The following is a 21960-nucleotide window of genomic DNA, read 5'->3' on the forward strand; positions in this document are numbered from 1 at the left end:
TTAATCTAGTATCGACCAACAAAGTATATATGAAGATAGATTTCTTTTATTGTGTACTTGGGAGTTGACTGAACCTATATCTAGCTGCAAGATGGGTAGATATACTGAATTTCTAGTATAAATTCTAGTCTCTAGATTGTAGGAATTTACCAAGTTGGGTTTTTAAAATTTTTTTTAATGTTTATTTATTTTTGAGAGAGAGACAGAGACAAAGACACAGAGACAGAGAGACAGAGTGTGAGGGGGGAGGGGTAGAGAGAGAGGTAGACAGAATCTGAAGCAAGCTCCAGGCTTGGAGCTGTCAGCACAGAGCCCAATGTGAGGCTTCAACTCATGAACTGCAAGACCATGACTTGAGCCGAAGTTGGACACTCAACTGACTGAGCCACCCAGGCGCCTCCTAAGTTGGTTGCTTTAGCTAAACTATGATAGTATTGCCTCTTAGCCCCACATTTGATTCTCTGGCAATCTGAGTTAATAGAGTATTTATTAGTTTCCTAAAAGAAACTTTTAAAGTCTCCTCCAGTCTCTTCTCCCTACCATATAAAATTATGAATCATGCCACCAGCATGTAATATGTGACTTCTGATCCTCATGTATGCTTTGACTTCTCTGTCCTCTTATTTTTTAGGTGCTGCAGGATGTAAAAAGATGTTGAGAAGTTTAAGAAGGGGAAGTGGAAAGGGTATTATGGCTATATCGTATCTCCTTCCAGTCAGTTCAGAAATATCTATATCTATATCTATCTATCTATCTATTTTTTTTTTCCTGGTTGGATGTAGGCATGTTTCTCTAAGCAAGAGGGTCAGACTGAATGAGAAAGAAACTTTTATTCTCTATGTGGGCCATCCTTGTTTTCAGAGTGATGCATGGATCAGTCATTACTTGCTCTGCTCATTTCAGTTTCATTGGTTTAATTGTTAAAGGAAATTCCCCCCAAATTTAGATGGTAGTCAGTTTTAAATGTTACTGTATTTAATCTCTTTCTTTGGTTCCTTATAGGCATTTTAGGAGAAGGGAGTGGCAGCCGGCTGAATGCCACTTGGAACTAAAATCTCCCAGACTAAGCTAGTCTTAAAGGAAATTTAAAAGTAAGTCTAAGTGCAAACAAGTTTTTAAAAATTGAAGTGAATGATTTAAGTCGCTAAAATAATCTCTTCATTTAAAAATCAGGGACATACAAAAATAATTTTATTGTCTGAGTTTTTAAACCTTTTCAAATCTGTGAATCAAGCTCCTCTTGGTGTTTGAATAGGTGCCATCTGCTGATCTGTAACAGAGCCAGTTTTTGCATTTGGGCCTAAATTTAATACTTAACTCCAATAGATGAAACATGCAGATCATTATAAGCAATGAAGCATTTGCAGGTTTTTAATTTAATACTTTCGTAACACTTAATTTATTAGTAGTAATTTACATAGAATCTTTAAAGGTACTTGTTATTAATTACCTATACTATTATGTCAGTTAAATAAGAAAATTACTTAAATAAGCTAAAGGTAGGTATCGGGTAGTTATAGATGCATTAAAAAGTTTTTAAAATTCCCATATTTAGAAGTTTCAAATAGCAACCAGAAGCTTAGAACGCTAAGTATGTAATTCAGCTGAGGGTTTTTACTGATTTGGATTGAGCTTGGTGAAGCTCGTTCATGTGTCTTTGGTGAGCTGTGAACTGGTATGTGACTTTGCTAACCTTGACCTGTTTTTTCATGTCTGGGTCATTAGACTTACCTCCGTTCCATGTGTGCCATTCTCCAGTAGGCTAGCCCAGGCATGTTCTTGTGGTGAAAGGGGTGTGGAGAGCAAGCGCAGAAAATGTACTATATCTTTGGAGGCTTAGGTTTGGAACTGTCAAAATATCACTTCCTTTCACAAGTCACAAAGGTTGAGAGAATAGACTCTAGCTATTGATGAACTGCAAAGTAACAACTGAAAGGTTATAGATATAGGGAGGGGTGAATAATCATGGCCACGGATTCAATCCGCTATTTTCGAAACGGATGGAATTGGGATTAGGACCCTGTTTCGTGCCTCCAGACTGGGTTTCTTTTTATGTTACAAACTGTTCTTCCTATTTACCTATATGATAAATTTGAATGTTCATTGGGAAAAAAACATTTGTGACTTAGTGTATGTCTTGGTCCTCAAGTACTGATCTAGAAAGCTGTGATACAATCGTATTCTCTTTATCTATTGAGTACTAAGTACTTCTTCACAAAATCAGTGTTAGAGGATCTGAAGAAAATAGATTTTATATACTTGGAAATGTCTGGTGTTTTCCAAATGTTATCAGTACAGTGAAACTTTGGAAGGTTAAGAAGAATTATTTCACATTGCTTTACCCATTTATTTCATTTGACTATAAATCTCAGGGAACTAGAGTGATAATATTGGAATTGGATTACTCTGGTTATCATGGTCTTAATTTCACTTTACATCCTCTATCCTAAAAAAAAGTTATTACTATCTAGAAGCGATTCCTTTTGGAAAGCCATTTACAGGGTCAGATATACAACTTCAAGGTGTGTTTTACCTCATGTTGAAATTTTTATTACAGACCACTTACCCCTCGTTGTTGCCTTTGCCTTTGTGGACCGGGAGATAGATGAAAAAGAGAAAATGTTATGAAGTTGTGGCAGATTCAAGCTGTCCTATTTGTTTGTCCCCAGATCTTTCTATGCCAGTTCCGAAATGCCCTCCTGCCAAAATTAGGCTCGGAAAAATAACTTATTTCATGTTGGGTTTTTGGAGCAATGGTGGGGTTTGGAGATGATGGCCAAGAAAGAATTCTTGAAGATGTCTTTGGTGCAAAAAGTGATTTTAATAAAGCATGGGAACAGGACCCGTGGGCAGAAAGAGCTGCACTAGGGTTGTGAAGAGAGATGGATTATACACTGTGGAGTTGAGAGAAGTAAAGTCAAGAGGAAGTTTCTTAAAGCCATTCCCATATGCTAAAGAGGATTTACAGATTACTGGAGGCCTAGCTATTGTCAAACCTAGGTTGTTTTTCCCTCAAGCAAAGCATTATAATTAAGATAGTAGGGAGTTCCTAGAGATTAGACTATTGATAAGATTGCCTATTTCTTGTAATATTGCTAAAATATTTGTAAACTGATACAGACTCGATTAGTTAAACCATTTGTTTTTTGTCTCCCTTCCTTTGTTCTTGGGCAGTCAGGAGTGCCTGAGGAATACCACACATACTCCACCTGTAGGGCGGAGGAGAGGGGGGGTGCGGTGGGATAGGTTGTGGCATGTCAGCTTGCCTTATGCTCCCTCATCATTTCATATATAACACATGTTTGAAATGAGCAGGAAATGCAGCCAAGATTTGTAAATTAACAAGGAAAAAGTTATTTCTGAAAACATTTGGGAGCCAAGGAAGAGTGTTTGCCTTAAAACATTAGGGCATTCCATTTTTTAGTAAATTAAATAATTTTTTCAAAATCTCAGAAGGAACAACATTAACACTTGTTTTTCTGTATATATGAACAATTCTTATTAAAAAAAATTCATTGTTGGGGCACCTGGGTAGCTCATTTGGTTAAGTGCCTAACTGTTGGTTTTAGCTCAGGTCATGATCTCCCGGCTAGGTGGGTTCAAGCCCTGCATCAGGCTCTGTGCTGGCAATGCAGAGCCTGCTTGGGATTCTTTCTCTCTCCTTCTCTCTCTGCCCCTCCCCTATTTGGGCTGTTTCTGTCTGTCTCAAAATAAATAAATAAATAAACTTAAAAACATAAAAACTCACTGTCACAAATTAAATGAGTTGTCTAAATGTATAGGATAACTGATATTCTGATACCTGTTAAATCTTAAATTGTATGAAATTTAATTGTGTGCTTCAGTTTTTCCATATGTGAGAAGGATTTCTCTTGATCCGCCACCTGCAAAATAGACAGGGATAGCTAAAGGGATCCAGAACGAGAATCAAATCTCCCCTCTTTAATATAGACCACTGTTTAGCCCTGACTTCTTGATAATTACATTGTTAGGTCTCTGCTAGATAGGGAATTATCTTGTCAACTTATCTCTGTGGATTAATATAATTCAAGGCAAGGAATATTTGCTAGGCATTGTCTGTATAAGACAATGAGATGCTGAGGAGGATAGAGAAGATTGGTAAACTGTGGTTCCCTGACCACAGGAAACTTAAAATCTAATTGAGAATAGGATTTTTTAAATGGGAGGTATAGGCATACTTCAAAGATATTGTGGGCTCAGTTCTGGACTACCGCAAAAAAGTGAGTATTGGAGTAAAATGAGACAAATAAATTTTTTTCATTTCCCAGTGCATATAAAAGTTATCTTTGCACTATACTATACTCTGTTAAAAAATGTATGTACCTTAATTAAACGTACTTGAATTGGTAAAAAATGCTAACTGTCATCTGAGTTTTCAACGAATCACAATCTTTTTGCTGGTGGAGGATCTCACCTGATGTTGATGGCTGCTGACTGAACAGGGTACTGGTTGCTAAGGGTTGGGGTGTCTGTGGCAATCTCTTAAAATAAGGCAACGATGAACTTTGCTGCATCAATTGTCTTTCTTTCATGAATGCTGTTTGATAGCTTTTTATCTACACTAGAACTTCTTTAAGAATTGGAGTCAATCTTATCAAACTCTGCCACTTCTTTATCAACTAAATTTATATAATATTCTAAATGTTTTGTTGTCATTTCAACAATCTGCATAGCATCTTCACCAGGAGTAGATTCCATCTCAAGAAACAACTTAGCTGTTACAGTTTTATCATGAGATTGCAGCAGTTCAGTCACATCTTCAGGCTCCACTTATAAATCTGGTTCCCTTGTTCTTTCTAACACACCCACAGGTACTTCTTCCAATGAAGTCATGAACCCCTCAAAGTCATGAGGATTGGAACAACTGCTTCTAAATTCCTGTTCCTGTTGATATTTTGACTTCTTCCTATCAACCATGAATGATCTTAGGGACATCCAGAGTGGTGAGTCCTTTCCAGAAATTTTCAATTTACTTTCCCAGATCCATCAGAGGAATCCCAGTCAGTGGCAGCCATAGCATTATGAACTGTATTTCTTAAATAGTAAGAGTTGAAAGTTGAAATTGCTCCTTGATTCACGGGCTATAGAATGATGTCTTGGCAGGCATGGGAACATTAATCTTGTAGATATCCATTGGAGTGATGGAATACCAGATACATTGGTCCTGTGTGACCAGGTACATTGTCAATGAACGCTAATATTTTGTAAAAAATCTTTTTTTTCTGAGCAGGTCTCAGCAGTGGGCTTAAAATAATCAGTAATATAGAGAATAGGCAGAGTACACTTAACATAATTCTTAAGGGCCCTGGGATCATCAGAATGGTGAGTCAACATTGTCTTCAAATTAATATCTCCAAAGCTAGGCATTGACTTCTCCTCTCTAGCTATGAAAGTCCTCGATGGCATCTTCTTCCAATAGAGGCTGTTTTGTCTATATTACAAATCTGTTGTTTAGTGTAGCCACCATCATTAATTAGTTGGCTAGATCTTGTGGATAACTTTTTGCAGCTTCTACATCAGTACTTGCTGCTCTACCTTGCACTTTTATTTTATGCAGATGGTTTCTCTCTTTAAATCTCATAAATCAACCTGTGCTAGCTTCAGACTTTTCTTTGGCAGCTTCCTCACCCCTATCAGCCTTCATAGCATTGAAGAGAGTTAGGGCCTTTTCCTGGATTAGGCTTCGGCTTAAAGGAATGTTGTGGCTGGTTTGATTTTCTATCCAGGCCACTTAAACTTTCTTCATATCAGCAACAAGGCTGGTGGGGTTGTGTGTGTGTGTGTGTGTGTGTGTGTGTGTGTGTGTTTACCATTTCTGTACTCACTGGAGTAGCACTTCTCATTACTTCTCATTTCTTCAGGAACTTTTCTTTTGCCTTCACAACTTGGCTAACTGGCACAAGAGGCTGAGTCTTTTTAGGCTATCAACATCTCTGTCTCACAAGGCTTAATCATTTCTAACCTTTGATGTAAGGTGAGTGACATGGCTCTTCCCTTCACTTGAACACTGAGAGGGTTATTGTTCACTTGAACAGTATTGAACATTGTAGGGTTATGGACTGGCCCAATGTCAATATTGTTGTGTCTCAAGAAATAGAGAGTCCTGAAGAAAGGGAGAGACACATGGCATGGCTGGTTGGTGAAGTCAAAACACATACAATTTTGCCATCTCCTATGGGTAGAGCTTGTGGTGCCCTAAATGCGATTCTAATAGTAATATCAAAAGGTAACTGATCACACAGATCACCAGAATAAATACAATAATAATGGAAAAGTTTGCCGTATTATGAAAATTAACCACGTGCCACAGAGCCATGAAATGAGCAAACGCTGTTGGCAAACTGGCATTGATAGACTTGCTCAATGCAGGGTTGCCACAAACTTTCAATTTGTAAAAAACGCGGTATCGGAGAAGTATAATAAAACAAGGTTTGCCTACGTTGTTCTTGCCAGGGCCCCATTTATAGGAACTTGGATTCCTTTGGGATCTTTATAAGCAATTTATAAGGAGACAAAGGCTTATGTAGGTTAAGAATCTCACGGTTGGTTTGTTGATTTCATGATTCCCGACTGAACCCTTGGACATGAAGCCGTATGTTTTCAACCTAACTCAAAATGACACATTTTGACTTGGCCGTCATAAATTAGAGGGAAAATCTGTTCTGTCATTATGGTGTTTTGCAGCATCTTCCTGGTTGTCTCTTCCCGTCATTGTAAGGTGTAGTTATCAAGGAACTGTCAGTCTGGTAGTATGGCCTTTCCCTTGAAATAGAGATGTTTGTTTTTGGAGGTTGCCTATCTCTTCTTTGTGAGTTTTCAGCCTCCTGTGACTTTTAGGTGGGATTCAACATCAATAGACTAGATAAATCACTAGAATTATGTAGATATTAAATGTTAAGAGAGGAAAGGTGAGCTAGGGTCAACCATTAAGAGTGCAAGATATTACTGGATGAGTGGTTTCTTAAAAGGTAAGGGTATCCAAGATACTGAAGAATATAACCAGTCTCATTTAGGATGAAACACATTCTTTAACCTTCAGGAAAAATGTGTTTCCATTCTTATATTTTTCTTACACATCTCCTAATTTTTTTGCATATTTAGTTGCTTTCCATATTTCCATCAGTATTGACTGCATTTAGAAGAATTCTAATGCTTAGAAACCTTAGTCTCCAGTGAAAACTAATTGAGTAACCAATTGTGAACTGTCAGCGACATCAGAATTCCTTTTATGCCAAACTTATGAATCAGTTAAGCACAGAGCATGTTATCCAAATATCCATATCCAAATACCCTTAGTTTTCTGCATTAGTCAAATGGTCAAACCTATGTTTTGTAAGGAATGCTTCAGCATTCCATCTGATTAGAAAAGGCCTAAATATCCAATTCATTTAATCTAGTTTACCGTCCAAGCCAAACATTAACGTTTCAGGTTCTCAAAGACCCTGAAAGCTCACTTAACAATCACCCATGGCAACTTTGAGATGGACCTAATTATTATTTTAAGTCATCTTTCTTGCTGACAAATTGAAATAGAGACAACAGAAGCTTATTTGACCTTCAGTAGACCAAAGTAGACAAAGTTTTATTTTTAATACTGATAACTCTACAGACATGTATATCTTATATAACCAAAAGTTGTATTAGTTGAAACCCGAATATATTCCATCTGTGTTCATTTAAACGTTAATCAATTTGTTCCCCATTTTCCATTATTTTCCTGGGACACTGGTGGGGAATCTGAAGTGGGAGGTCCAAGTGGGGAGCTCTTTGCTCCTTGACCTGAGGGTGGGAGTAGTTGGGAGCCAGTGGTACCTGAGGGTCGGAGGATAGTATAGGAACCAGTTTGTAGGTTGCACCCAAGGTGATGCAGAAGGGGAGGAGGGGAAGGGGAGGAGGGGAAGGTGAGGTTCTGCCAAGAAGCCCAGAGGCAGACAAAAGCCCAGAGGGTAGAGAAAGCGGTCTCCCAGTCCTAAAATCTGTCAGCTTGAACAGATGAGCAGGTGCAATTTTTTTTTTCCACCACCAAGTGGAAATGGGGAGTCCATGTCAGGCCAGAGAAGATAGGGAAGTTCCTGAAGCAAAGGGACTTTGGCAGCTGCTTGGGAATATTTCTTAAAGTCCCGGTCCTGAGGTAGCCTAACAAGAGACAGTTGGTTCTAATTATCATCTGCATTTTGTGGAAGCCTGCCAAATGTCTTCTCTCCCATCCCCACCATGGGCATCAGGAGCAGGAGGAAGGTGCGCCCAAGTCCTTCTCTGTACTTTACAAGAGATGCTTGAAAATGAAAGGTTTACAAAATGGGGACCTGGGAGGTGAGCCATGTCAAACTGTCAGAAATGGAAGCAAGTAGAGGGCCACCTTCCACTGTAGTTGGGAAACCTGTGAGTAGGACCCCTTGGAAGTCACCCAGGTCACTCCTAGGAGGATACCCCAGGGATAAGTCCTGGGCTTTTCCACCCATTTCCCAAAGGGAGAGGCTGGCCAAGACAGAAAGAGGAGATTTCCACCGATACCCAAACTGGAGGTCAGGGATCAGGTTCTGCCGACAGCCTTCAGGCATCCACTAAAGAGTAGCCTTGGCCAGGATTCATCAGTTCCTGTTCGGCCTCCGATTGAGGTTTTCCTCAAAAGGAAATTGGGATTGCACGATGCCAATGTTCCCAACTACATTGGGGGATCAGATGGGAGGAGACCAAGGATCCTGTCACCAGAGACTTGAGAAAGGCAGCCTTGCTGTTCACTGTTAACTGGCTGAAGGGTGCCCGTTATGTGGTTTAAGAGTTTTGTTGAGATAAAGAAAAGAGGGGGTGCTGCCTGCTCTTTCCTTACAGATAGAAGATGTTGATATCCCAGACGAGCCCCCATAGTAAGGTTGCAGGGGTTTTTTTACCACAGTACCCGGGATTCGTTGTCTTGCCGCTTCAAAGAATGAAGAGGTGGACACAAAATGTGTAGCAGGCACAAGTTTATTAGAGTATAAGTTTAGAAAATAAGAATAGTAGGAAAACTCTCTTTATAGAGAGGGGACATTGAAAAGTGAATGCCCGCAGACTATAGGCAAAGATCTTTGTTTTATAAGGGTCTGGTTAGCACCCCCTTCCCTTCTCCCTCATTCCTTCTCAGGTTCTACTATTATTGACTGGACAGCTGTAGGTGCTGGGCTGTCCATTCCTGACTGGCTCAACTCCATTGTGTGAGGAGTCAGGCTGGTTATACTGTCCCCTGTATGACGTAAGTTTTATGGTTTAGCTAGGCATTTTGATTGTCAAATTCCTGAGGGGAACCTGAGGGGGAGTAGGTGTGTCTCTTCCATTCTTAAGAGGGACCTTATGCCCGAGGGGGTTTGCTGTAGTCAAACACTTGCAGCATTGTTCCCAAATATGTGTTTTCCCCATCTAGGGACCTCAGGTCCTAACCCTTCCCTCTCTGCCATTTTATCCTGTTTCCCTATTATAGTGGTGCCCTTCCATTTTGGAATTTAATCCCCTTTTTCTTTCTTTCTTTCTTTCTTTCTTTCTTTCTTTTTCTCTTTCCTTCTTTCTTTCTTTCTCTTTCTTTCCTTTTCTCTTTCTTCCTTCCTTCCTCCCTCCCTACTTCCCTTCCCCCCTTCCTTCCTTCCTTCCTTCCTTCCTTCCTTCCTTCCTTCCTGTCAGCCTTTCTGTCTGCCTGTCTGCCTTTTAAATAAACCGGGTCTTGTCAGTTCTAGTAACTGTCAGATCAGGTTTAGGGAGGACATGGTTGGCATATTGGTTTAGAGATTTATAAATTACCCAGGCCTCAAATGAATAATTTAATAAAGCACTATAGTTTTATCTATTGATAGGTCTACAGTGAGAAAAGTCTTTTATGTACAATTGGTGCAGGAATCCATCCCATTTTCCAGTCACTTAAGTAATCATATGCCCATGGTATCTTGTTACTATCTGCACAGAATAAGAGGCAGAAAGATTGGCATATATGTGCTATTGTCACCATTTCTCTGAAGTTTACCTCAAGTTGCCTAGTTTAGGCTACGATTTAAAGCAATCAGAACTAGAATTCACATCAATAAAGGTATGTCATTGAAACTTTTTTTTTCTCTCTCAACCCCTCATTTCCAGAGATAGCCAAATGAAGACTATTTTGCTTGTAAAACAAGTCTAATTTTGATTTGGTCTTGGGGCTCCTGGGTGGTTCAGTCAGTTCAGCATCCAACTTGGGCTGGGGTCATGATCTCATGGTTCGTGGGTTAGAGCCCCGCAGCACAGAACCTGGAGCCTGCTTCAGGTTCTGTGTCTCCCTTTCTCTGCACCTCCCTCACTTGCACTCTGTCTCTCTACTCTCAAAAATAAATTAAAAAAAAGAAAAGAGATTCCAATGTGGAGTCTAGGTGAATGTGCATGTAATGGTTAGCCTATTAATATGTCTGTATCCAGAGGTTATGCAGTGTAAATTCTTACCAGAGACTCTGTATAAGGACAGGTCAACAAGGAAGAAGGCATGAGAAAATGAGTGAGAGCCGAGGTAAGTATCCATCCCTTTCCAAATTAAGTCCCATGATTAGAGTGGAAATTTTTATTTTTGCCCCCTCTCATGGCATGAGGGAAAGATCTCCCCAAAGTCTCCCTGTGTGCTTCCAGAATGCTGACTCACTACCAGGCTTCACAGTGGAGTATGTTCATTAGACCACAGTTTCTCAAACTTTCTGTGGTGGAGGACCAGTTTGCTTCCTCCCCTGCTCCTCCATCTACTGTGGGCTGATACTTTCATAAAATACAATGTAAATGAATCACTGAAAAAATGACACACAAAACAAGAAAAAAAAATACAAACCTGAGATTTAAATTACTAGGTTCAAATATTCTGTCAAATTGCAACAGACAAAATACATCAGTGGTAACCTAGTGGGGCAGGAGGAATGAGAAGACTGAAGGATGCATGAAACCTACGGGGAAAAGCTTCTTTTTTGAATAATGAAAAAGTTCTAAAGTTGACTGTGGTGACTGAATGCACAACACTGTGAATACACTAAAAGCCACTGAATTGTACACTTTTAGTGGGTGAATTGTAGGGTATGTGAATTAAGTCTCAATAAAGTGGTCTAAAACAAAAGATTATAGGAGCTTTATTCACACTTGCCAAACCTGGGAAGCAGCCAAGGTGTCCTTCCATAGGTGAGTGGATAAATCAACTCTGGTTTCTCCAGACAGTGGATATTATCCAACGCTAAAAGGGCATAAGCCACTAAGTCTTGAAAACACATGGAAGATCCTTAAATGCATATCACTAAGTGGAAGAAGCCAATCTGAAAAGGCCACACACCTTATGTATAATCATACGATATGAAAGTCTGGAAAAGAAACAACTCTGAAGACAGTAAAAAATCAGTGTGTTCCAGGGATAAGGGGGCAAGATGGGATGAATAGGCAGAGCACAGAGGATTTTAGGGCAGTGCAACTACTCTGTGTGACACTACAGTGGAGGACACATGTCATCACACATGTTCAAGCCCATAGAACGTCCAACACCAAGAGTGAACGCTAATGTAAAGTATGACTTTGAGTGATAGTGATGTGTCAGTGTAGGTCCACTGATTGTAATAACTGCCCCATGCTGTTTCTGGGCGTTGATAGTGGGGGGAGGCTGTGTGTGTGTGGTAGGGAGGAAGAGGGGCATATGGGAACTCTGTACTTTCTGCCCAATTGTGCTGTGAACTTATAAAACTGCTCTAAAACTGCTCTACAGAAAGAAAAAGAGGAGGAGGAAACAGAATAAAGAAGAGGAAGAAGAAGTCCCGAATACCTCACAAGGCTCAGCTCAGTTGGCACCTGTTGTAAAAATTTCTCTGGCCTTCTCTCTTCTCCTTCCTGGGAGAAGAACTGATTACTCTGATTTCTGTGTTTTCATTATGTTCTTATTCCTACTTCCTTTACTGTTTATATCACTTTTCGTAGCCATTTACAGGACTCACTAAACTATGACCTGCCCAAGCGTTGAGGCGATACCATATTTTGTTGATATTTCTACTAGAAATACTACACTGTAGAGTTCAATAAAAGTTTGGTGTGTGATGGAACGAGAGACATTTTATAGCCAGTTAGTATCTTAAATGCAGTTTAAACAGATTTTGCCCGAGACTCGGTTCTACAGGCTTTTTGGAATCCTGAAAATAGCCGTTCCCCATGTGGCTCATCCCGGGGACAGTTATGAGGATGGGAAAGAGAGAGCACTGGGGACTGGACCTAGGAAATGGAAAACATATGAAAATCATTTTTTAAATCTTTTTTAATGTGGGGCACCTGGGTGGCTCAGTCGGTTGAGCGTCCGACTTCGGCTCAGGTCGTGATCTCAAGGTTCATGGGTTCAACCCCCACATCAGGCTCTGTGGTGGTAGCTCGGAGCCTGGAGCCTGAATCGGATTCTGTGTCCCTCTCTCTCTGCCCCTCCCCTGCTCACCATCTGTCTCTCTGTCTCACTCTCAAAAATAAATAAAAACATTTGAAAACATTTTTAATGTTTGTTTTTTGAGAGAGAGAGAAAGAGAGAGCGAGCATGAACAGGGGAGAGACAGAGAGAGAGGGCAACACAGAATCCTGGAGACACAGTACCCAGGCTCTGAGCTGTCAGCACAGAGCCTGATTTGGGGCTTGAACCCATGAACCACGAGATCATGACCTGAGCCGAAGTCAGATGCTTAACAGACTGAGCCACCTGGTGCCCCAAACATATGAGAATCATAAACCAATGACTTCTCCTTACTTATCTATATGGAATGTCTTCAAATACAAGCATATCACTGTCCTAGAGCTTTTGGAAAATACTGCTTCTTGGACACAATCTAACCTAGCACAGTATGAACCAGACTTCTATGTGGTGACACAGGTCAGCTGGGAAGATGTCCCAGCTGACATGTGAGAACACCTCACTCTACCAAAAGCCATCTCTGCTACCTCGGGATGGCTGCCTGAACTGCTCCTGTGAGAGCTTTATATTAAGGCTTAAGGGTTAGATGTATGTAAACTGTGTGAGATGTATGGCATGTTAAGTTTTGTTATTCATTTATGACTTCCTGAGAGTCGTACATAATCTAGTTCTTGAAAGCAGGTTCTCAGAGGGCAATAGAAGAAACCTATAAAGACTTTGGTGCCACGAATGAAAAGGAAAAAGTACCTAAGGGGATGATAGAATAACAACAAAAATTTTCTTCTAGCATTTAATACACAAAGTAAATATTTGTAGCCACACAACTGCTTTAATTGTAGGACTAGGGTGACTCTTTATTTTAAGAAGTCACTTAATGTTTAAAACAGAGGTGTTGAGAACATTGGGGATTTCATTGTCAGGGCTCTGCTATTTTCTAGCTAGGTGATCTTGAGAAGTCATTTACCCTCTCTTAGCTTCAGTTTTGTTCTTTGATAAAAGGGGCAGTAGATACCTGTCCTGCTTACATCAATGGGTGATTGTGAAAACTGCTTGCATCATAGGGTGATTTTGAGGTTGCTGCAAGTAAAATGCTTAAGTGTTGGCAAATGATTTATAATTGATGTTAGCATAGACATTGGCAAATTATTTGTATTTGATGTTAGCTGTGAACCTCCCCTCTTAAAATATCAGTGGAGGTAATTTCAGTGCTGTCAACAACAACAAAAAACCCCCAAAAAACAGGTGTACCATCAATTCCTTTAAATTTTGAAGGATCTTTGGGGCGCCTGGGTGGCTCAGTTGGTTAAATGTCCCACTTCAGCTCAGGTCATGATATCACAGTTTCCAGAGGGCCAAAAGGCATCTGAAGGGAGATTCCTTGGGGACGGAAGAAGAAGCTCCTATGCTTCTCTTTAGGAGAAAAGTAGAAAAGAAAGAGAAGGTACATTATCCCTGAGAATGACCCCCATCACCCAGGTGGCATCCCTTGTGCAGGATATGTCAAAAGTTCCTGGTGTCAAAGTGACCGGAGGTGTTTCTTGAAGTTGCTATGACCACCAATCAGCCAACCAAGGACTCCTGAAGGGGGAATGCTACCATCCCCCTGCTTCCCCATTGCATTCTAGATTACAGACGGGTGCCTGTTGTAGGGACCAAAATAATGTACCTTGAAAGCAGTGCCCTAAAAGGCCATGCCTTGAAGAATATGCCCTGATGGCCATGCCTTGATTACCTAGTCTGTGATGAGCATGTTGTGGAGGCCATGCTTTAGTTTCTTGAAAAACCTAAGATTTTTAGCCCATGAAAAACACTAGAAAATTTACGGGGTGGGGGAGAGCTACCCCATTTTGTATTTTAAGTAGTTAGTAGAGGATATTGACTGAAAACAGTAAAGATAGGAATCCATCATGATCTAAGTGACATTCCAACACATATAGCCTTTACAGCCAACTCCCTAGAAAATGGTCCCTGACTGGGTTTTAATTCAATCAGGTACTGATTTGGCTGGCTCCCAGTGGAGGTCTCCCAGCCTGAAGCAGCTAGACCAGAGATGTGGAGGGGATCACATTAGACCAATGAGGAGGAAACCTCACATGAAAGTCTTAAGATTGGCAGCTGTCCTGGTTATTTAGGTGGCTGTCCCATGCCCAAGACAGACAACTTTGTATAAAGGACAAGAATAAAGAGAGGGGATCAAGTTTCTGAGTCTTATTACCATTCTAGCTAGGGTACTAACTTCCAGCCAAAAGGCAGGCTTTCTTCTCCCCGTAGAGTAGCCATGGGTTAGAGAATTGCAGCCTGAGAAATCAATATGAAAGTGTTCCAATAAGACCATAGTTCTCGAAAAGCCCCTGAAATAAGAAGAAAGGAAGAAAAGAGAGAGTATACTCACTGAATTTGCACCGGCTCAGAGTCCCAATAAAAAGACTGAACGTGCCATGCTGGGGACCAAATGATGAAGTTTTGGGTTGATGGTGGGGGTATGGTCTGGAGCCGATGGCCAAGAAAGAATTCTTGAAGATGTCTTTGGTACAAAAAGCTGGTTTTATTAAAGCACAGGGACCGGACCCATGGGCAGAAAGAGCTGGACTATAAGTGTTGGGGGACACTTTTATGGAGTAGGGGGAGACAAAGTCAAGAGAGAGTTCCTAAAGGGATTTTCATAGTCTAAAGACTCAGATAATTGGAGGCCTGGCTATAGTCAGGATAAGGTTGTTTTTCCCTCAGGCAAAGCATTAACATTAAGACAGTAGGGGGTTCCTGGACAATAGGCTGTTGACAGGATTGCCTTTTTCTGGTGAACTGGTGGAGACTATCAGTTCAGCCATTTGTTTTTTGTCCTTTCTTGGTTTTGAGTAGCCTGGAGTTATCTAAGGAATATCACACATTGCCCACAGTTGGCAGGTAGGGGATTGTGTGCTAGCTTGTGCTTGGCCCCTCAGCCAGCCTCATGCTCCCTTGTCAATATGATGAAAAGATGAGGTAGAAAAACAGGATGGCAGGGTAGGGCAGAGGGACCTGCAGGAGGAGAGGTGGAGGGACCTTCTGGGCTGGTAGGTGGGGAGGGGCTTGGGGCACACCCTCTCCAATTGTCCCCTCCACCAACCCTCAGAAACCTTTTGTGACTTTTCAGTGCTCTGTGATGTAAGCCTGGAGAGTTACATAGTCAGGCATCGGCACACTCGCAGCTCAGTTACCTATAGGCAGCCTTGCGATTCAGTTACCTATAGGCAGCTTTGTGATTCTCTCATTTCAGAATAGTGCTACTGAACCATGTTGTGCTTTGGCTCAACATGCTTCGAGACTGACCCCAACTTCACCTTCTTGTATGGGTTGGGGTTGCTTCTTCTGTTCCTGTGCTACCTGATGGGGATTCCATTTCCAACTGGGAACACCAAACCCATCCAAAAGGTAAGGAATCCTGGGGGAGTCCTGAACAGACATTCGTATTGTTTCTACTTCTAGTCCCAAATTTTAAAATGAGTTTGGTAGGATTAGACACAACTAAAATGGGAAGTCTAAAAGAAGAGACATTCACTCCTCTAGGAGGAGAGATCTGGCAGGGCTAAGGGTTAAGAAAGTACTAAGGTTTAGTACTTATCTGGCTGTGGTGGCGGGTCTTGGATAAAATCCCAAACATAAGGATTCTGTAGTCTTAGTTTGGGTTTAGAGAGTATGGGATGTGTGTAAGAGAACAAGGTTCCCCAGCACTTGATCATGGGTCACGTTCTCATGTAAGATTTCACTCGACCGAGCCTTCATGTTGGGCTGATCAGGAGAAGAGTGCTAAGCCTCTGAGACACACTGAGCAGAGACTAGGGTCCAAGCTCTGTCCCAGGATACAGGGTCCTACCTGATGGAGCACTGATGTGACTGTTGGTCCTCAGTTTCTGTTTTTTTTCCTTAAGTTAGAAAGTATACACATGCGCACGTGCGCGCGCGCACACACACACACACACACACACACACACACAGAGGGTGGCCCCAGGAGGAGCAGAGAGAGGGAGAGAGAGAATCCCAAGCAGTCTCTGTTCTGACAGCACAGATGGGGACCTTGAATTCACTGGAGACCAGTGAACAGAGATCATGACCTGAGCCGAAATCAAGTGTCAAACACTTAACTGTCTGAGCCACCCAGGCACCCCAAGAATGTCTCCATTTCTGAGAGCAGAGTGAGAGATGAGTCCCAAGCTCCTCATTCTTTGATTTTCATTCTAGCGTCAGGGCAGAGCCAAGAGGAGGAGGAAAGGCGGTACACTGAAAGGTAAGGTTCTGCTTGTTCCACATGAGCTCTCCAAGGGTGACCCTTCCTGTCCTTTCCATGAGGTTCCAGTTCCATGATTTCTGAGGATGTCAGCTACTAGACACAGTGCCCCCCTGAAAATGGAGGCCTCAGAACACTCAGAACTGGAGGCCCTTAGATTCCTTGCTCTGCCCAGCCCTGAGTGTGGAGCCATGGTGGACCTGTGCAATCAATGGTTGTTGCCCAGTAGTGGCCGTGTGAGATGTCAGGAGTCAGAACTTCTGTCTCCTGATTTTGTGCAAGACCTGTGACATCATGGATACTCAGGATTCCTCCCTGAGGTAAGCACTGACTTCTGTGCTTCACAGAGGTGGTTTGAGCATCACATGATGTAATGTAAATGAAATACTTTAATGCTATACCATGTGTCACATCATTGACCATTTGACCTCATCTACCGATTATTGGGGCATCCAGAATCTAATATCGCAAGGGTGTGTCACAAAGGGACTCCTGTAGAATACCTGTGTTTCCACCTTCACTACATATAACCCACTCTCCTGGTTTCCCAGGTTGGAAATGCCTTCAGAGAGAAGAGGAAGAGATAAGGAAGCTGATGTGTAATATAAGGAGGTGACTACTCTTTCCCCTTCTATCCTGATCCCTCCTAGAGCATGATTTATGCAATTGTATGAATTCAGTGCAACCTGCCAGTCATGGGAGGGGGGTAGCCATAGGAAAGGGTACGTGAATGAGGGCCCTGGGGTGAAGGTTACTGAGTGTATTATGAAGTCATAAATGTGGGGCATTGTGAAGGAGCAGCAGGCTTCAGGTGGCCCCTCCCTTGGCAGGTCAGCAGGGGCTCCTTCCCTTGTTCTGGCCCTGGCTGCAGCTTTGTACCTCCTGTCTCCTGCAGCCCCCTAGGCCGGCAACGTGATACAATCCACTTTCGTCAACTGTTATGTCCAGACCCCTTCTGTGAGGTGTGTAATAACACAACTGCTGAGATCAATCGGATGCTGTACCCAGAGGCCCTCGAAGATGCTACTCCCTTGGGTTCCACAGCTCCTGTGACTGACTCATTGTTCACTTCATCCCCTGCCTTCTCAGCAGACCCTCCAGGAGACCTAATATCAGCTTCTCTGCCTGAGCCTTCCCTGCCACTTGCCTCCACCTTCCCACCTAACCCAATGACCCCCTTGGCTGACTATGTTCCACTCTCACCACCGGATCACTCTTGGCCACCACAGCCTTGTCCTCCCTTGGAATCTGATTTCCCTGAGGACCATTTCCCACCCCAACCCCTTGCCGTTTCCCCTCTCCCACCATGTGATGCTCAGACTTTGGACCCTGTTGTTCAACCAGAGGCCAAATTGTCTCTAAATACCATCCTCTCTCTTGACTCCCCCGTTTCCCAAGATGTCAACTCCTTATCGGAGTTGTCCCAGACAAAGAATCCCACTGAGACCTGTGCTTGTCATCATGCACCACCAACCCTGTCTGTTTCACCACCACCAGACAGCACTTTAACTGTGGCTCAATCTAAATCAGTTTCCATCACCTTGAAGCCTGTTCCGGAGAACTCATCTCCAGATGGCCCTGTTGGATTGTCCACTCATATCCCAACAACCACAGGCACTGACCATGCAAGCTCATGTGTCTCAGACTTCTCTTGGTGCAAAACTCATGCCAAAGAGTTCTTCCCTTCTACCTTGGCTCAATGTGATTTCAGCCAAGAGATTCTTGCCCTCCGTTCTGAGGCTTCTTCCAGGGGAGACCCTGTGCCCTACATTGTAGAGCCTGGCAGCCTGTCTTTCCTCAGCCCTGAAGTCCTGGCACTTCTGGAGAAACAAGTCCAAAAGAGGAGTGATTTCTTGATATGGAAGGGAAAGAAGGGTTCTTTTCCAAAACAACTCAGGCCAGACTACACACTAAATTCTTTGGGAAAAATGTCAGAGTCAGTTGCTGCCCAGCCTGACTTGGCAGCCTCCCTTCCTTTCTGGAACAGCAAAGACAAATCAAAGGAGCTACATGTGCATCAGCAGCCCCCCTATCCTACAACCTTGGTAGAGGTCCATTTACAGCCAACACCTTTGCAGCTCTTCTGGGGTCTCCCAACTCTAGATACTGAGTCTTTGCCCCCTGTTGCCCATGTCTCAGAGGATTGTTCCTCAACCTTTATTTTCAATAGAATCTCTACCTCCACAGACCAGGAATCCCCAGGACTTCCCCCTCCACTTCCTCAGGCCCTGCCTGAGATCCAGCCTCAACCCCAGCCTCAACCCCAGCCTCAACCCCAGCCCCTACCTCCCACTCAAGTCCAGCCTGAGACCTACCTTCAGTCCCCACTCCCAATCCTGCCATCTAGTCCTCTACCCCAGATTAAGAGCTGTGGAGTGTGTTTTCATAGACCCCAGAATGAGTTGGAGTCTCTCATCCCCTCTGAAATTCAAGACCTAGAATGGAATGTTTTGCAGAAGCAACAGGCAAGTTTGTGGGGTTTACCTGCTGTGGTTCAAAGATCCCATGAGGCCTTTTGTCCTTCGGCTCCTAACTTGTCTAACCGCCGGGCCTTCCAGGCCCATGGTGCAGTCTCTATCCTTCCTGGACGGTTTCCTCTCAGTGATGAGCTTCGTAAGAAACTAGAGCATCACCTCCGAAAGAGGCTCATCCAGCACCGGTGGGGCCTTCCCCGCAGGATCCATGAGTCTCTATCACTGATGAGGCCTCCGAAGAATTTTTCAAACATACCTGAGGTGGGGCACTATCGTAGACTCCAACAGACCTCTAAGAGTCAGAGTAGCAACACTCTAAATGTTGGGTTGAGCCAACCTGAAAGCTTCCATGAGGGGGACTCAGAAATGCTTCAGCTAGAGGACCCCTTTGGGAAGGATCTGGGAAACAACCCAGAGAATGGGCCAAAAGATCATCTGTTGAGTGACCCAGAGAGCTCTTCAGATAAGGATATGGGGTATGATGCTGAGGAAGAACTTATGAGCCCACCCGAGAATACATCAAGGGCATCTGTGGAGAGACTAGGCCAAAGGCAACTTGAAAATGTCCTCAGAATACATCTGAGCAAAAAGTTGGAGGAAATCAATGAGGGTCAGCTCCCCGGGACCGTGCATAGTTCATGGCGTACTATGAATCAGACATTGCTTCATCCTGAGAAATCCCACACTGAAATACAACAGAGAGTTCTGCCACCATCAGTGGGTGGGGAATATTGCCTGAATACCTCCCGGGAGCTTTCCTTCATTGAATCCAATGCACAGCAGATGCCGGAGTCCCATATTAAACAATGCCATCATAGAATGGTAGAGGGCCTTCCCCCTAAGGACCTTGAATCCATAGCTATCTTTAAATTGAAAGAGGCCCCATCCCAGTCCTTATCCCATTCGAACCTGGCCTGCTCCACCAACCTGATTTCTGGGTCCAACTCAAAATCTGGGGACTTCAAGTCCCTTAGAGGAAGCTCTAAATCTCTCCATGGAGACAAAGTGGGAACAGCAAATTCAGCCCCCATCCTGGATCATTCTCTCCCTGCCACCTCAACTGTGGGCAAGGAAGGACAGGGAATCCCAGCAAAATCACCGCGTCCTATCAACCATGGGCTTGCAGAGGAAGTTCAGGAAATGAAGGATGGCAGACAGACTCTTCAACCTATCAGACAGAGCAGCATAGGCAAAGCAAGCCAGACACAGACTGTACCAGCCAACAGATGGCCCTCAAAGCAGCCCGCAAGGCAAGCTGGCACCAGGCACGAGCCAAAGGATAAGACCGTAAATCCCAGCGATAGAGTCAAGATGCAACAGGGCAATATGGTGGTGAATCCAGAACCTGTTTCTGTGCCCAAAGTGTCCAGGGAGTTATTCAGGGTTGAGGAGCTAGATGGGCGTCAATCAAAACCTAGAGATATCTTGACAACCAGCCAGCCAGGAAGCCCCCAAATGATAAATGTGAATGCAAATAAGGACAAACGTACTGTGACCATTAAAAGCCACCCACCAAACACATCAATTCCCCAGGATCCTAATTTAACAGAACAGCTGTATAAGGAATTAAAGCTTAAATTGGAGCAAAGACAGCAGAGGTGGGCCCAGAGCAAAGACAACGACCTGCCCCCCTCGACTTCCAAGGCCTCCCTGACTCATGACCAGGAGGACTCCAGTGGGGACATGGGAGCTTCCCAGGTGCTTCACGTCCGTGTGCAGGACACAGGAATTAGCACGGAACAGCAGCAGGATACTTGGGTCCCTAAGCATGTCTTAAGGAAGCACCAGCACAAGAATCTCCCACCAGCTACAGAGACAGTGAGCCCTCCGTGTTCCAAAGCACAAGAGTTTGGTGGAGGGGATGCAGGGTTGGGGACATCCCAGCCTATAAGGAAGAGTTGCCCTCCCCGGGACGTGGCACTGGCAGAGAAGCCTGGGAGCCAATTCTCCCGCACCCTATCACAGAAAGGTCAGCCTCCCCGTGAAAGCCTTTTTAGGAAAAAAGTGAAGGCTATTTTACAATGGCTTAATCCTGGCAGAAAGTGCAAAAGACAAGAAAACTCCCAGGAAAAGGGCATCCTGCCATGTGTGCAAAGCAGAGGCATGGTTCAAGGTAGAGCTGCCTTTACTGGGAGGACCAAAGCTCAGAAACTCAGGAAAGATGTTGGGAAGTTCTTAGAAGAGAAGATGGGGCACCGGCATGCTACAGATAGCGCCTGTCCTCAACAGCCCCTTCTGTCCTCAGGCAAGTTTGGGAAAACTCGGAAGGAAGCACAAGTGCAGGCCCAGGCACAGCCTGCCCAGGGGCCTCCTCTCAGTTACAGGGCTCCCTCCTGTAAAGAGAGAAATACCAAGTCCTGTCACCAACAAGCTGTCTTTGTGGGCCACAGCCATTGTCCAAGTATTAGATCAGGGACAAGGGCAGACACCAGCAGGAAGCTGTGGCACTTAAGGGCCAGCTGCTGTGGCAGAACCATCGCCTGTCTGTGCCCCACAGGGAGCCTGTGCCCCACCCACACTGCACCTGCAGGCATCAAGCTGGCCAGGGGCCTCCAGCCACTCTCACCAGTGCTAAAGGCACGGTATTTGGAGATCTGTGTCTATCATTTAGACAGAAAACCCTTGTCCAGAATTTCGAGAGGGGGAAATTTCGCAGCCCAAATCCCACAAAATAATCCCTTTGATTCTCCCCAATAAACATTCCTCTAACAGTGATGTCTGTTCTGTGTACTGTGTTGGTTCAAGGTGACCAGTCCCCCTGTTGAGGGGGATCTCTTGGGGGACCATGTAGTCCAAGC

General features: G+C 43.5%; 1 protein-coding gene and 1 long non-coding RNA gene across 2 annotated transcripts; both read left to right on the forward strand.

Moving 5' to 3' along the window:
• Window positions 1-590: 590 nt before the first annotated feature.
• LOC144614067 (uncharacterized) lies at window positions 591-12142 on the forward strand. Its single transcript, XR_013551599.2, has 4 exons — window positions 591-685; window positions 1003-1091; window positions 4833-4964; window positions 11747-12142. It is a non-coding gene; the product is annotated as an uncharacterized LOC144614067 (long non-coding RNA).
• A 3437-nt stretch (window positions 12143-15579) lies between these two features.
• Window positions 15580-21877, forward strand: LOC132675244 (spermatogenesis-associated protein 31D4-like). Its single transcript, XM_078436912.2, is given in 5 exon segments — window positions 15580-15835; window positions 16643-16688; window positions 17240-17300; window positions 17584-21569; window positions 21572-21877. Coding segments are annotated over 5 exon segments (4497 nt in total). The 5' UTR covers window positions 15580-15697; the 3' UTR covers window positions 21838-21877.
• Window positions 21878-21960: the final 83 nt, after the last annotated feature.

Source organism: Panthera onca, chromosome D4 (genome assembly GCF_046562875.1).
Source record: "Panthera onca isolate mPanOnc1 chromosome D4, mPanOnc1 haplotype 2, whole genome shotgun sequence".
Taxonomy (NCBI): Eukaryota; Metazoa; Chordata; class Mammalia; order Carnivora; family Felidae; genus Panthera; species Panthera onca.